Raw genomic sequence first — 16156 nt, 5'->3', positions numbered from 1 at the left:
GCGGTTTTGCATGTGGAAATGGCTTATGACCCTCTGTAAACACTGTAGTTGTTTGCGATGATGTGGTTAATAAACTTCTTTTCAACTTTCCACACTGTGTTTTGTTTTCTTTGAGTATTTAAATCAGAATTATTCATAAAAAAGTTGGGGACTAATGGTTTTCAAAATTAAGATCTTCTGTTAATTATACCCCAGTAAGGACTTAGTGTCTGGATTTTGAGAAGGGCAAAGGTTTCATCTGCTGCATACCTTACATCAAGAGAGTATGCAAAAGACCAGTCTAAACTTGACTGGTAGAGGTAGATGAAGCACACTCTTTTACTTTGAGCTGATACATCACTTTAAGGAAAAACAGACTTTTTTCACTAGCATTCATTTTTACTTATCTAGGATGTTCACTCAAGGCATATAATTATGGGGCTCTTTTGGGGTCTACATTCTGCAAATGATGACCTTATATTGCCTGGACAAGTTACTTAATCCTATTTGCCTCAGTTTCCTTGTCCTATAGCTGGAGGAAGATGTCCTATGAGCTGGAGAAGAAAAGGGCAAACCAGTCTAGTAGCTTTGCCAAGAATATTCCACATGAGGTTAAGAAGGGTCAGGCGGTTAAGGAACAATGATGACAATTCATTGCCATAGAAATTTGAATGTGAAAGTCTGTAGGTCTGGATAGTAAGCCAGAGGGCTGCAAGATGTCTCATTCTCAGGGGGAAGCTATACTTTCTGAATAACTGCCTTACAGATTTATGACATTTTAAGAAAGAAAATAGACCACTCTGACTTAAATCACAGAACACGTGATTTCTTCCCTCTTAAGTTGGAAGATTCTTAGAAATGCTTCATTTATTCAACAAATACTTACTGAGTGGTTACGATGTACAAGCCACTAAGAGAAATGCTTCCCTTAAAGAGCTCACAGTCTAGTATGGGAGGTGACATACATAAACACAAGAAAGATTTGATTACATCTCCCTCAGTAAGTTAACCCTTATTTTTTAAAATAAAAGCAGTGGGTTCATGCTGTGGATTCAAAGAATGAAACAAGAACTTAACACTAGCGGTTCCTGTTTTTCTCCTTAGCTACCTCAGAAGGCACACTTCTGGTTTGCTCTGATGCCTCTAAGATCCACTTGAATCAGATTGTGGGGGAGTGCAATAATATCTAAGGAATTTACAATTGTAATGTCTCTCCTGGTGGCTCATCATCTTGGTAAGCATTTTCCTTTAATTTTCTAAATTGTTATTTCAGCTGAGCCTTTTTTTTTTTTTTGTTCAGAGGAAGGATGTTTCTAAAGTTTTCTTCTTCTTTTTTAAACTGTGTTGTTGGGTCACAAGACTGTGTTTATGTAATGGTGTTAGCTTTGCTGGGGAATTGGGAGTAAGGGGTCTTAGCTAGTTATGATCTGACCAGACCAGATAGTCATGGTCAAATTAGTTAGATTTTCTGTTTCATTTTGCCCATCTGAAAGAGGGTTTAGGATAAGTTGCTTTGTGACAAAAGAAAAACAAGGAATGTTTTTAATAAGAGGCCAAAAATGAATCCGTGAAAGCTGTCTATTACCTTATGTAGGGGTTTTCCAGGTATGCTTGAAGCTATGGGAAGACTGCTATTGCTCCTGACCCCAGGGCCTTATATCAAGGAGCCTCCAACATCTTGTCTCTTAGGGTACTTGGGGTCTGATAGAATTGGTATTCTGATAGAATACTTGCTTGCCACACCCTTTGTACAGTTGTCATCTTAGTGAGGAGTTATGATTTGACTGAGGAGGGATAGATTAGGAAGAAAATTTATGGATTATGTTATAATTCATATTCCTTTCCAGTTTGGGGGCTGGATATAGCTTCTTCTTGTTTAGTTATGGCCAACTTTTCGTGATTCCATTTGACGTTTTCTTGGCAACGATACTGGAGTGCTTTGCCATTTCTTTCTCCAGCTCCTTTTACAGATGAAGAAACTGAGGCAAACAGGGTTAAGTTAGGTTGAGTCACTTGCCCAGGGACACAAACTAATGAATGTCTGAGGATAGATTTGAACTCAGGTCTTCCTCATTCCAGGTCCAGCACTGTCCATTATCCACTGAGCCATTGAAGTTTAGGTTTAAGTTTAAGTTAAGGCACTCCTGTGTCTCAGGTTACATGACCCTATTCTATATTGTCATGGAATCACAGAACTTTATATAAAACCTTAAAGTTGGAAGGGATGTTATAGAGTACTTATTAAATGGTCTAGAAAGAAAATTAATCCTGATTCATAGTTTATATCAATGTTAAGAGAAAGCAAAAAAAGGTAGTGTAGCTGGAATATAGAGCACTTGAGGAGAAGGTAGATGAATTAGGAATAGCTGTAAGTGCTAACAGGAGGAATTTATATTTTCTCCTAGAACTAATAAGGAGTCCCTGAAACTTTCTGAATCATGGATGGGGACTTAAGGGGACAGGAGAGTTAGAGGTAGTAGTGGTGACATGTGCATTAGGGACATTATCTTGGCAGTGGTGATTGGAGAGGGGGGAGTATTTTAATTAATTAATTAATATTTTAATTTTTAGTCCAGCTGAGAGATGATAAGGACCTTAATGGTAATCCAGGACTTTGAGAGTGGTGGGAATGGAGCAGAGGCAAGAGATGCTGTGGAGGTAGAATCAATAAAATTTGGCCATTGAGAGGAGAAAGGAATGAGAGGAAAAAATTGAGACTGTGAAGTAGGGAGGGTCAAAGGTTAGGGATAAAATAGGTACATTAGAAGAGGAATGGGTTTGGTGAGAGTAAGATATCTGTTGGATGTTTTGAGTTTGAGATGCTTATGGGAAGCTATAAGAGGAGATGTTCAGGGGATAATTGGTGATATGGGTCTGAAACTCACGAGAGGTGAAGACTGGATATGTGGATTTGTGAGTCAGTTCTTTAGAGGTGATAAATGATTCTTGGGCGCTGGTGAGATCACTAAGGGAGAGAGAGAGAGAAGAGGGCCCAGGACAGTGTGGTAAATAGATACACATAGGACATAGAACACAAAGATTGAGAAGGAATACTAAGATAAGTAGAAATGAGAATCAAGGGGGTGCTGAGGAGAGCAGTGTCATGGAAACCAAAGAGGAAGAGAGAGTATCTGGATGAGGAGCTAATTGAAAGTATTAGAAGTTTCTCAGAAGTCAAAGAGAGAGGGCTGAGAAAAGGCTATGGTATTTAGCAGTTGAATAGTAGGTGACTTTGAAGAGAACAGTTTGAATGGAGGAATGGGGTCCAAACTCACATGGCAAGATGCTGAGAGCTGAATGGGATAAGAAAATGGATGATATTGATGTAGAGGGCTTCTTTATAGAAGTTTGGTTGTGAAAATGAGAAGACAGACATAGAAGATGAATGCTTGAGGAGACTGTAGGGTCAGGTGAAGGTTTTCGGGTGGTGGACATCTGGGTACATTTGTAGGTAGCAGAAAAAGAGCCAGTAGTTAAAAATGATTAAGATCACTGTAGTCAGAGGAATGGTATAGAGTTTACCAAGATTCTTGCAAAGCAATTGAGAAAAATCTCATATCCTTTTGGAAGGGATAGAGAAGTAAGGGTCAAAGAGTTTAGGTCATTGTGAAACTCTTCAAATGGCAAGACATAAAGAGCACACAATGCTCATAAAAAATGCTCATAAAAGCACACCCTGATGTCAACTTGGGAATTTTCAGTGGAGTGCCCCAACCAGAATCCTTTGCTGTTCATAATATTTTTATCAACAACTTGGATAAAGCACAGATAATATGCTTTTCATATTTGTAAATGACAGATCCTGGAGGATAGCTAGAATTAGATAACAAAGTAAAGAATCAAACAGATCTTGATAAGATATAATATTGAATTAAATCTTTTTTTTTAAATTAAAGCTTTTTATTTTCAAAATATATACATAGATAATTTTTCAGCATTAATCTTTGTGAAACCTTGTGTTCCAAATTTCTCTCCTTTTCTCTCCATCCCCTCCCCAGGTGGCAAGTAATCCAATATATGTTAAACATGGTAAAATATATATGTCAAATCTAATATATGCATACATATTTATATAATTATGCAAAAGAAAAATCAAATCAAAAAGAAAAAAAAAAGAGAAAGAAAATAAAATGCAAGAAAACAGCAAAAAGAGTGAAAATGCTATGTTGTGACCCACACTCAGTTCCCACAGTCCTCTCCCTAGAGAGGATAGTTCTTTTTCATCACAAGATCATTAGAACTGGCCTGAATCATCTCATTGCTGAAAAAAGCCATATCCATCAGAATTGATCATTATATAATGTTCTTGTGCTATGTACAATGATCTGTTGGTTCTGCTCATTTCATTTAGTATCAGTTCATGTAAGTCTCTCCAGGCCTTTTTAAAATCATCCTCCTCCTTATTGTTTCTTATAGAACAATAATATTCCATAACATTCATGTACCCTAACTTATCCAGTCATTCTCCAACTGATGGGCATCCACTCAGTTTCTGGTTTCTTTTTATTTTTTTATTTCTTTAAAAGTTTTTTTATTGAAGCTTTTTATTTTTAATACATATGCAAGGATAATTTTTCAACACTGACCCTTGCAAAACCTTGTGTTCCAATTTTGTCCCTCTTCTCATCCCCTCCCCTAGATGGCAAGTAATCCAATATATGTTAAACATGGTAAAAAATATAGGTAAATCCATTATAGGCATGCATAGTTATCTTGCTGCACAAGAAAAATCAGAACAAAAAGGAAAAGGAAATGAGAAAGAAAATAAAATTCAAGCAAACAACAACAAAAGAGATGCTATCAGTTTCTAGTTTCTTGCTACTACAAAAAGGGCTATCACAAATATTTTTTCACATTGAACTAAATCTTAATAAGATGAAATTTACCTATATTGGGAGTTAAAAAAAAATTCAACCTTACAGGTATATGATGAGGAAAGAATGAATAGAAAGCATGTTCATCTAAAAAATGTGGGATTTTAAAGCTCCCTAAGCTCAGCTAGAGTCAGCAGCTAGGAAAGCCAAGGTGGTCTTAGTCTACTTTAAGAGAGCCAGAATATCCTAGATGAAATAGATGATTTCTGTTTTCTTTACCCTGGTCAGGTTACATCTTGGATATTTTATTCAGTTCTAAGCAAAAAACTTTAGGAAATATATAAGTGATCTAAAGCGTGTCAAGAAGGAAAGGAGGTCATTAGAATGATGACAGTAGGCCATGTGAGGATAGTTACAGAAACTGGAGATTCTGGCTTAGATAAAAAAGATGGGATGTATGTGGGGGGGGGGGCACAGAGTAGAGGAAGGATTGCACTCTTCAAGTGGACTCTTTAAATGGAAAAGCAACGGATTGGAGTTGTTCTGTGTGGTCTCAGATAGCAGCACTGGAACCAATGGGTAGAAGTGAAGGACACAGATTTAGGGGCAATGTAAGGAGAAATTTTATAATAGTAGGAGGTATACTAAAGTAGAATGAGCTGCTTTGGGAAGTAGTAGATTCACATATCATTTGAGTATTTTGTAGGAGGCCTCTTGTTCAGGTATGATTTGGATGAGATGGCCCATAAACTCCTTTTCAGCAATGTGAATCTCTTTTTGCCTTTTTAAGTAAGTCACTTAAAAAAAAAAATCAGATTTTATTTATATAGGGAACTCTGGGTGTTAAAACTTGCTCTATTGATGCAGGTCAGCAATTTTATGTTATAGTCTTTAGAGAAAGTAGGTCAGAGTTTTCTGAAAATATTGTAGATGTATTAGATTCTTATAAAGAACTGCATCTCCCTTTTCATTAAATTTAGTTGTGACTAAGTAATACATAGAATTAGCAAATAGATTCAGAGTTATCTCTTGTCTTTTTTTTTATTTATTTTTTTATTTTTTTAATAGTGCTAGAATTGTAAGAAGTGTCTACATTGATGGTTTCAATTTTGGCCTAATATCTGTCTAAGTCATCATTAGCTCAAGTACTACAAACATGATATTTAAGATTATATCTGATGAAGGGTACAAGAGTATCTCTTTATAACATTGATGCTGAACTGACAACTACCTTATTGATAAACTTTTGTCAGGTTGTTGCTGCATATACTTAGAATTTTGGGGAATTTAACATGATTCTCAATATATCTAAATCAATGCAATTACTAGTTATGTCTTTAGGTTTCTACTAACTATTTTCTAATTCTCACATTCATTGTAATTCAGACTTTCTTATTCCTGCCATCTCCTTTCTAAAATTTACAAACACAAGCCTGGCCACTTTGGCTTATAGTCTGTAGGACTTTTCTGTATGTTCATGTATGGCTATAAGATTTAAAGACATCCATACAAATAAACTACTTTCTCCTTGTCTTCTGTGATGTTATGATAATGAGCTTCTATTATTTTATTTTTAATACTTGTATTTTGTTTTAGAAATATTCTTACTAAGTTTTGTTTTTAACTTCCCTTGAGCAATATGATTGAAGTATAGGAACAATAACAGAAGAAGAGAAAGGCAAAACAAAGGAAAACAATTACAAAAAACAGAAAAGAGGGATACAAATGATTGTGCCACATAGCTGTACGCTTCTGTTATTTACTGATTGATTATTAAGCAAAAGCTGCTTAGGTAAACTTTAACAAGGTTGTCTAATGAATTTAAAATGGATTTTGTTGGTGTGCAAAGTCTTAATTTCCACAATTGTAATCAATTTGAGGCACTGTGTGGAGTGGATAGAGAGATTGGCCTTCGATTCAAGTCTTGCTTCTGATACATATTAGCTCTGTGACTTAATCTCTCAATGCCCCAAACAATTTTCTAAGACTATAAAAAGTGGCAGACAAGTTGCTCTTCTGTATTAATGTTGGAATTTCTGTATAGGGAGTTTCCTATAGATGAAATCACAAATTCATATCAAAAGCAAAAGAATTTTATGTATAAATTGTTCTTTCAGTTCTGCTTTCTTCATTCTGTATTACTTTTTATGACTTAAGTTTCTTTAAATACTTTATATTTGTCTTTTTCTTAAGAACAAAACTATTCCATTATATCTTTATGTTCTGTTGTTTCAGTCAAGTCCAACTCTTTATGATCTCATTTGGGGTTTTCTTGGCAGATATATTGGAGTAGCTTGCCATTTCCTTCTGCAGCTCATTTTAAAGATGAGGACACTGAGGTAAACAGGGTTAAGTGATTTGCCTAAGGTCACACAGGAGCCAGATTTTAAACTCAGATCTTCCTAACTCCAGACTTTGTGCTCTATCCACTGTACTACCTAGTTGCCTTATATCCTTATACTGCAATTTATTCAACCATTCCCCAGTTCTTATATACAATGCTGTTATTATTTTGCTCTTCTAGTATACTTTGTCTTAGTTTACAAAGTGGTAGTAAGTGATGCTATTACTTATATCATTTTATCTGGTAGAATAACTCTATGGGAAAGGCAGACTAAGTATTATTCTCCAGTCCTCTTCTTCTCCCATTTTACACATCATGAAACTGAAGGTCAGAGAGGTTATTTGGACAGAGTCCCACAAGGAGTAAGTAGCAGAGCCAGGACCAGTAAGTACCTTTTGTCTTCTGATTCTGAAACCACAATTCTTTTCATTAATATGTAATGCCTCCCTTTTTGTATTGTAATGCTGGAGAAACTGAGGCAAGATAGAGATTAGAGAGTTTTTAATATTTTATTTGAAAGGGAGAGATTTACTGGAACCAAATGGATCCATGGTTTGGTCCCAGGGCTGAACGAGACTATCGTCTCCAAGACCAGCAATGAACATCAGATACAAAGATTCTTTTATAGGGTAACAAGAACGATGACCTAATGGGGGGGAGGCATTGGAGAGGGAGAGGCACCTAACATTCTAATGATGTCTAAGATATAAGATCTTTATCCTATGAAACATTTTGATGATTAAGAGGGAATGGTGGTGTTGCAGGATTGAGCATTACAATTAGGAACTGAGGCAGAACAATTTAGGGAAATTGGGTCAGGAAAATTAGGGAAACTGAATCAGGACAATAAAAGGGAACTGTGGCACAACAGTATGTCTTCCTGGTATAGTTTGCCAAATTTTTTTCCTGATGGTGGTAGAGTTAAGAAGTAGAGAGTGGCACTGGAAACATGAATTTCAGGTGATCCTTTCTTGCTCGGATGTGCATTATGAATAAAGCCAGACATGATATAAGAAGACTTATCAGAGCAATAGTTTTTCTATTTTCCTAAATCCTTTCCTTTTACCTTATTTATATGGTGTATTCTTCTTTTGGCAAGGGATGACCTCCCCTTCCATTTCAAGAAACAGAAAGTAGATCTGACAGAACAATAGCCTTATGTGAAGCTGAAATCATCCCCCTATGACCCAAGGAACTGGTGGGTAGGCTGAAGTTTGGATAGCATTATTTATCTAACTTTTCTTTACTTTTGTCTCTTCTCTAATTTCCTCTCCTTCATCTCCAGTCCCCAGCCACCTTGTATGACTGCATTCTTACATGGATGGAGTTCAGTGAATTAGGACTTTTTGCCTTTTATGTCCATTTCCTACTATGTTCACATGCCTTACCCATTATTCTTTGATTTTGGTAAGGCAGGGAGAGGAGTAGAAGAGGGTCTAGATTTGAATTTCATAAATGTTGGGAACTTTAAATATGGCAACTCTTCTGTCCCTACAGATTGGCAACTCATCTGTGACCAGAGCATTTGTTCATGGGCTCACAGCCATGTGTCTGAGGAGAAACTGAACTCAAGTTTTCTTGACTCTTAAGTTGGTACTCTATCACTCATCTTTTCATGATGCTTACAATTTCCTGTTTATTTGAGAAGACAGATGGGAATTTCAAGACTAAGTCCTCAGTGTTTTCAAATGTGAAATTGTTAGATTGCATTGGATTACATTTAGGGTTATTGTCCCAGTGTCAGTGTGTGTTGATTGCTGTGTGTTCTCTTGAAACTGACTTTAAACTTTTCTGTCTTTGTTTTTATTTTGAAGGTTGAAAAAAAGAGCAGGATGTTTTATCCATTGGAACTCAAGTTGCTATCTATGTTGCTCGGTAAGTAGAGACAGAGGGTTATAACTGTGAAATTTCATTTTTTATGAGCCTTGTTCAACTTCTTTTAAGCCAGTTTTATTTTCAGTTCTCTTTGTGTTTTGAGAAGGAAGCAACAATTTTGCTCTTTGTAGTTCTGTTGAAAAATTTATCTTAAAATACATTGGACAAATTCTTTTTAGGAAAAAGATTTTTCTGTAAAAGCTCATGCTTCAGTCTCAAGTTCTGTTTCTGGCATTTCTCTCTATTCCTTGAAGAGTAGTGTCCTGCTTCTTTTTGGATATTCCGAGGTTCCATTATTTGATATTTTCATTAGAGTATTCTGAGAGACAGCCTGATATACAGTGGAAAGCATGCTAATTTTGGTGTCAGCTGACCTAAGTTTGAATACTTGCCCTAATTCTTACTATTTATATAATGTTGGGTAAATCAGATAACCTTTCTGAGCCATAGTTTTTTTATCTTAATAATAATTCTTAAATTTCTTAATTCTTCAGGGTTATTGGAAGAAAATGATTTGAACACTTATACTATATAGCCACATATTTTTATTTATGATTTGAAAACTTATACTATATAGCCATATATTTTTATTTAAGCATTGTTATTATCTTTTAAAGGACTAATTTTTAAGCCACAGCTTAAAACTATGTGGTTACAAACTGCTGTGATTTTTTTTTTTAAAGGTGTAGGTCAGAGAGGGTACTGAAGTTGATGGAAAAAAGTCTAGATTTTAAAATCTGGTCTCTTAAAAATAGTTTTACGGGTGATGTGGGTGAGGAACCTTGGGTCCCATTAGTCTTAATTTTTTCTTCCTATTTTTCTGTTTGCTTCATGGCTTTGTAGGAAGAGAGAATGCTCTTCCTATATCCTGCTGTTGATGCCTAGGTCCTGAGTGTTTGTATGTGTTTGTGTGTGTATATGTATGTATGAATGCCTCTTGTTCTCTGAAGTTGTGAAAGTTGGGCCATTATCTGACTTAGTATGTCGTCCATAGCAGGGGCCTTCACCTATAGATATGAAACACAACCACATCCAAAAGCAAAGGCTGTACCTTGGAGAATATCTGTGTGCATGTGTGTGTATGTGAGCGAAACAGATCTAGGAGGGCATTTGGGCATGTTTCCAGTGGCCTGTGGGATAAGTTTTTGCACTATTTTGGCTGGGCATGGAGGCTGGCCTAAATCTAGGAAATTCTGCCTAGTGTCCTGATTTTGCCTATCTTGCTTTTGAGGAGATTGCCCCCATCCAATGTGAGAAGTAGCTTTCCTTTGCAGTTGCTTACTAAGATTTTTCTGTAAAAGCTCATCCTTCAGTCTCAAGTTCTGTTTCTGGCATTTATCCTACTTCTTTTGGCAGATCTTCAATTAAATGCTCTAGACAGGCCACTCTTTGAGATGGCCAAGAAAAAGGGAGCAGCAAAATCCAGCTTTCTCACAACTTCTACAGAAATGATTGATCTAGAAATGTAAGAATTACAGTAAGTTCATTTTGCCAGTCTAGGTCAAAGAGACAGGCAAAAACCTTTGGGATCTAAAGAAGTAATCCAAACAGAAAAGCCCAGCTTAGCAATAAAATCTGAAGATTTTCTGTTTCCAGATGAGGAATGAGTCCAAAAAACTTAAAGCCTTATGCATTCTATATGGAGGACCTGGATCAGGGTCTAACCCAAAAAAATTGGAGCTTGCAGTTCTGTTACTTTGACCCCAAATCATGGCTCAGAAGCCTGCTGGGCTCTGATGGGATGGGCATCTTTTAGGGCATACTTTGAGTCAAGCTACTTTATATCGATTGCCTTTTAGAACAGTACCTATTACCCAATTACCAGATAGTACCGGTAAATACCAAAGAAGTCCTTGCTGAGATACATAGGGTCTGACATCAACTCAGAGTCCTATTTTGTGAAGTAAGGGTAGAGAAATGAATGAACAGAAGAAAATGAAAATTAAGAGATGTTATAGGCAAAGAGAGAAAGAGAGAGAGAGAGAGAGAGAGAGACAGAGACAGAGACAGACAGAGACAGACAGAGACAGACAGACAGACTCAAGAAATAAACCCGGAAGAAGAATAACTACATCATCTATAGGTAAAGCCTGAAAGAACTTAGCAGATGTGCCATAAGCTATGTTGAAGCTCCTAGAAGAAATGAAGCAAAGAATTAAAAAATGATACTGGAACAGAAATGAGAGCTCTACCAAACAGAGAGCATAATTTAGGGGAAAAAAATGCTATTGACCAAAGGTGTCAGTCATAAAGTTTATGGGCCATATGTAACCCAAACATTCCTATGTTTGGACTGAACCAGATTAAAATATAATTGAAAAATATTTGGCAAAATAAATAAAAATATAATAAAGCTTAGATAATATTACTTTAAAACAAAGTCAATATGAAGCCTACAGGGATCCTTATATATAATTTAGTGGCTTCTATTTCTGTTTAAATTTGACACTGTTAATATCGATTATTCCCTTAAAAATAGTATTAAAATTAGCTTCTTGGATATTTGCTTTAGAAGTAGCTATCCTTGTACTTGTTATTCTCAAGCTCATTCCAAATGTTAACCAACTATTTGGCTTACAGGGAGGTGCCTTCCCTGCTGGTATTCTTTGGAGATATTTGATTCCTTTCAAAAGAATCCCTTCTGTTATGTTTAAATTTTGGGATCCTGGCGGCTGGGGAGGAAGTTAAATATCTCTTCTCAGGGAAAAGATCTTGGATGAAAAGATTGGCATGTTGATCTTGTTTATTCTCATGTGGTTTTGCTTGGCTTTTTTTTTTTAAACTGAACTGGGCAGGATCTATATCTCATTATAACCTAGTCTGTATCTTTATGCCTGTGTCCCTTTCCCTTTCTTGCATTTCTTCCCTGGCTTTATTTATTTGCAGCGATATTGGGGCTGTGAAATATGAAATACTCATATATCTAATGGGATTTTCTGCCATTGACCTTGAAATGATTTGTGCAGTTTATAAGAAGATAGCAGCAGTTGGAAGGGCCCACCAGTTGGGAAGTCATTGGTAGAGGGAAGAAGATGAGCAGAAGAGGGTAAACAAAAGGCTGAGTCAGGGAGGAGGGTGTATGCTTGGCCAAGCAGCAAGGAGTCCTGTGATCTGTCCTGAAGCCAGAATCAGCCAGCGAGTCTTATAACTTTTAAAATAATAGGAGTTAAACATACACACACACACACACACACTCACGCACACACCTCTCAAACCCATGATTTGGCTTTTTAGATTAGGGAACCAGTGCCTTTTTGACCAAGAGCAAGAATTGTGATTTTTCTACTTCCTGTTTATTAGATGTGGCTATACAAGTAGGTGATCAGAAAGTTGGGCTTCCCCTGTTTCTTTTCCACACGTAAGGGATGGAACAGAATATTTAAAGGTAGCAGCTAGTGTTTTTGCAAGTCCTACAATCAGCATTTTTATGATTTATTCAAGTCCATCAAGCCTCTGTTAAATATCTACTGTGTGCAGAGTATTGTGCTAGGCACTTGGGGATATGTTGTGTTTAGCTAGAAGCTGTAACCTGCCTTTATGAAGCTTGTAGGTACATAGGATACACATTTAAATATCAAATGTGCAATAATGTACCACATGTAATATTGTACGACCAATATGAATAATGAATATAAATAACATATAACTAATGTGAAATATTGCATAAATGCATATGAGAAGCACAAGCAGGGAATATTTCTTTTTACTTAATCCAAGTTGAATGGTTACCTTCTATAGGAAGCAATTTTCAATCCCTCTTAATTCTAGTTACTTACTCTGATTATTTTCAGAAATTATTTTCAATTTCTCCTGTACATAGTTCATTTGTACGTAGTTATTTGCTTGTTGTCTCACATTAGATATTTTTCCATATTTGACCTTAAAATTTTTTTTTTACCAAAAAATCTTGTATGTCAAATAACATTTTTTTGGAAGGGAAAATAATCAGTACAACTGACTGAAAAACTGAAAGAAAAAAAAGCAAACTGAAATAAACTTTTTTGCATATTAAACTTATATGCAATTTGTAGAGTCTGTAGAACTCCTCCCTACCCAAAGATGTAGTTGGGGTTTATCCTGTCATATCTCTTCATTTGTGTCCCATTTGATGTTTATAACTTTTAAAATTTACTTTTGATTTTTTGGTGTGTCCTTGTTCCATCCATTGCTGTATATAGTTAGTTTTTATATTGTTGTTACCACATTGCTTTCTTGGCTCTGCCTCCTTCCCCTGCATCAGTTCATATAGATTTTTCTATGTTTCTCTGTATTCATTGCACATTATATTCATTTCTTACAGCACAGTAATAATATTCCATTACATTCATAAACCACAATTTGTTTGTGGTTATTCCCTAGTTTCCCAATCGATGGACATCTACTTTGTTTGCAATTTTTAGCTATCACAAAAAGTGCTGCTATAAATATTTTGGAGTTTATGGGACCTTTTTCCCCCCAATTGATGGCTTTTTTGGAGTGTAATCCCAATAATGGAGTCTGTGGTTCAAAGGGTATAAACATTTTGGTACTTTATTTGTATAATTACAAACTCATTGGTCCATCAACAATGTATTAGTGTGCCTTTCTTTCCATAATTCCTCCAGCATTGACTGTTGCCATTTTTGGTGATTTCTGTCAATAAGTTGGGTGTGAAGTGAAACTTAAGGATTATTTTCATTTGAATTTCTCTTATTATTAGTGATTTGGAACATTTTTCATGTAGTTATATAATTTATTTCTTTTATGACCTCTTTGTATATATCCTTTGACCATTTATCTAGTGGGGAATGGCTGTTAATTTTACATATGTTTATTAATTATTTTTATATCTTGGATACCAAACTCTTATCAGAGATATTTGATATGAAGCTTTTTTCCCATTTGACCACTTCCTTTTTTATTATAGATGAATTAATGTTGTCTATGCAGAAACTTTTCAGTTTTAAGTAGTTATTTATTATATTGTTTGTAATTGCTTATTATTTGATTAAGAATACATCTCTTTCCCATAGCTGTAAGAAGTGTACAATTTGTTTCTCTTCTAATTTTTATGTATTTTCATATTAAGGTTGTATACTCATTTAGCCTGTATTGATATAAATGTTGATTTAAACCCTTTTCCTACCAACCTGCTTTCCAGTTTTCCTAGCATTTATTATTAAATAAGGAGTTTTATTTTCCCCCCAGGTAACTTATTTTCATCTTTATCAAACATAGGATTAATGATTTCTATCGTTTTGGAATCTCCCTTACATAGTCTGTTCCATTGATTTCTCTGTTCTTTAACCACAAAAAGATGGTTTTGCTGTTCTCCCATTAAACTACCAGTTCCTTGAGAGCAGGAGGGAAGAGGAGGCAATTAGTGTTTACGTAGTACCTACTATGTGCCAAACACTGTAGCTAAGTGCTATGCCAAAATTACCTCTCTTGATACTTAACACAACCCAGCAAAGAAATATTTTTGCTAATACTGTCTCTATTTTGTTGTTGAGGAAACAGACAAGTAACTATATGGCCAGTAAATGTCTGAAGCTGGATTTAAATTCCTGACTCCAGGCTCAGCACTTTGGATCTCTTTCTTTGTATCCCCAGTGCACATTATATTATCTGCCACATAGTAGGTATTTAACAAATGTTTACTGATTGACAGAACAGTATTTCACTTAATCTTGTTGGCTTTAGTTTTGTTTTGCATGAGAGAGCTCTTCTTGGGAGGAAGGTGTAGTGTACTTGGTGGCAGACTTTTATTTCTCCTGATTAAGTTATCCATTTAAACTTTTTCTCCCTGTCTTTGAATCTTTTAGGTTGTGTCTGGGGTCTAGATGACATGGTTGTTTCTTCTCCTGAAATGATGGCACATGTGGGTGACTCGGCCTTACTGGGCTGTATTTTACCGAGCGCTGTGAAGAAACAAGTGACTAAAGTGAACTGGATGTTCTCAGCAGGGGAGTATGCAGAGGTAATGAAAAAGGAGAAGCAGTGCCTAATAGAGATTCACTGGCTGGTAGCTACAGAGCAGTGGGCACAGGAAGACAAATTCAAAAGTTCAATTGCTTAGGAAGGTTGCTACAAACTTTCTGGAAAACAAAACCAGTGCAACACATTTCTAGAATAGCATGGGTTCACTGTTGTCAGACAACAGTGACAAATGGAATAGCTTTTCTGGGGATACAGTGGATAGAATACTGGGCCTAGAGTCAGGAAAGTCTTGAGTTTAAATTTGGCCTCAGATTCTTACTAGCTGCATGACCCTGGGAAATCATTTAACCTCAGTTTTCTCACCTGTAAAGTCGAATAATAACACTTACCTCCCAGGATGGTTGTGAAGATTAAGTGAGATATTATTTTCAAAGCACTTAGCATAGTGCTTGGCACATTGTAGGTGCTTAATAAATCCCATGAGATACTTTGGGGATTCAAATTTGTTTACAGAACCCCCAAATGCAAAATTTCCTAGTTAAATCAATGACCACTCTGAGGACAATTACATTAGGCCCAAATTGATGACACAGGCAGGATGCTTTTGACGTAAGTGTATTTTTGAAAGAAAGCCAAATGGTAGAGATCATAGTTGTCACAAAAAATTACAGTTGCAAGGTGTCTTGTCTCATTCATCTTCTTCCTTGGATTTTCTTTTTAGAAGAATGGGGCCATTTGAAAATGGGGGGGGTGAGAGAGGAAGAGACAGACAGAGACAGGGAGAGAGAAACAGAGATAGAGACAGATGGAGGGAGAGAGAGAAGGGGGAGAGAAGAGAGAGAGAAAAAAGGAGGAAAAAGACATGGGAAGGGATGAAGAAAGGAAAAGAGAGAGGAAGAAAGGGAGAGAAGAAGAAGAAGAAGAGAGAGACAGACAGACAGACAGAGACAGAGAGAAACACAGAGAGAGAATATGAATGCCGGTGTGAGTGTAAAGTGTGTTGGAAGGCATGTGAGGTGAATTTGTGGAAGTCTAGGTGTGCCTCCTTCCTCCTGATGAGAAGACCCATCTTCTGGGTCAGGAGGAGTAGGGCCTCTCCTATATGGCTCATTAGGAGAAATATTTCTTTTTCTGTTATTTTTCACTTGAGAAGCACTAATAATGGGACGTATGTTTAAATGCATAAAGAATTGAGGCTGTGCAGCATGATGTGTAGGGTGGTGGG

At 36.2% G+C, this 16156-nt stretch overlaps 1 protein-coding gene across 1 annotated transcript in view; it reads left to right on the top strand.

Moving 5' to 3' along the window:
* The first annotated feature begins 686 nt into the window (after positions 1-686).
* Positions 687-16156, top strand: part of JAML (junction adhesion molecule like) — a 28821-nt gene continuing 13351 nt past the window's right edge. Inside the window, exons 1-4 of the mRNA XM_012544966.3 lie at positions 687-979; positions 1084-1213; positions 8952-9012; positions 14817-14971. Coding sequence (XP_012400420.1) covers positions 8970-9012; positions 14817-14971 — 198 coding nt within the window. The 5' untranslated portion in view covers positions 687-979; positions 1084-1213; positions 8952-8969. The remainder of the gene's footprint in view (positions 980-1083; positions 1214-8951; positions 9013-14816; positions 14972-16156) is intronic.

The sequence above is a fragment of the Sarcophilus harrisii genome, chromosome 3 (assembly GCF_902635505.1).
Source record: "Sarcophilus harrisii chromosome 3, mSarHar1.11, whole genome shotgun sequence".
NCBI lineage: Eukaryota > Metazoa > Chordata > Mammalia > Dasyuromorphia > Dasyuridae > Sarcophilus > Sarcophilus harrisii.
Note: the sequence above shows the minus strand (reverse complement) of the source record. Positions and strands in the feature narration are given on the sequence as shown.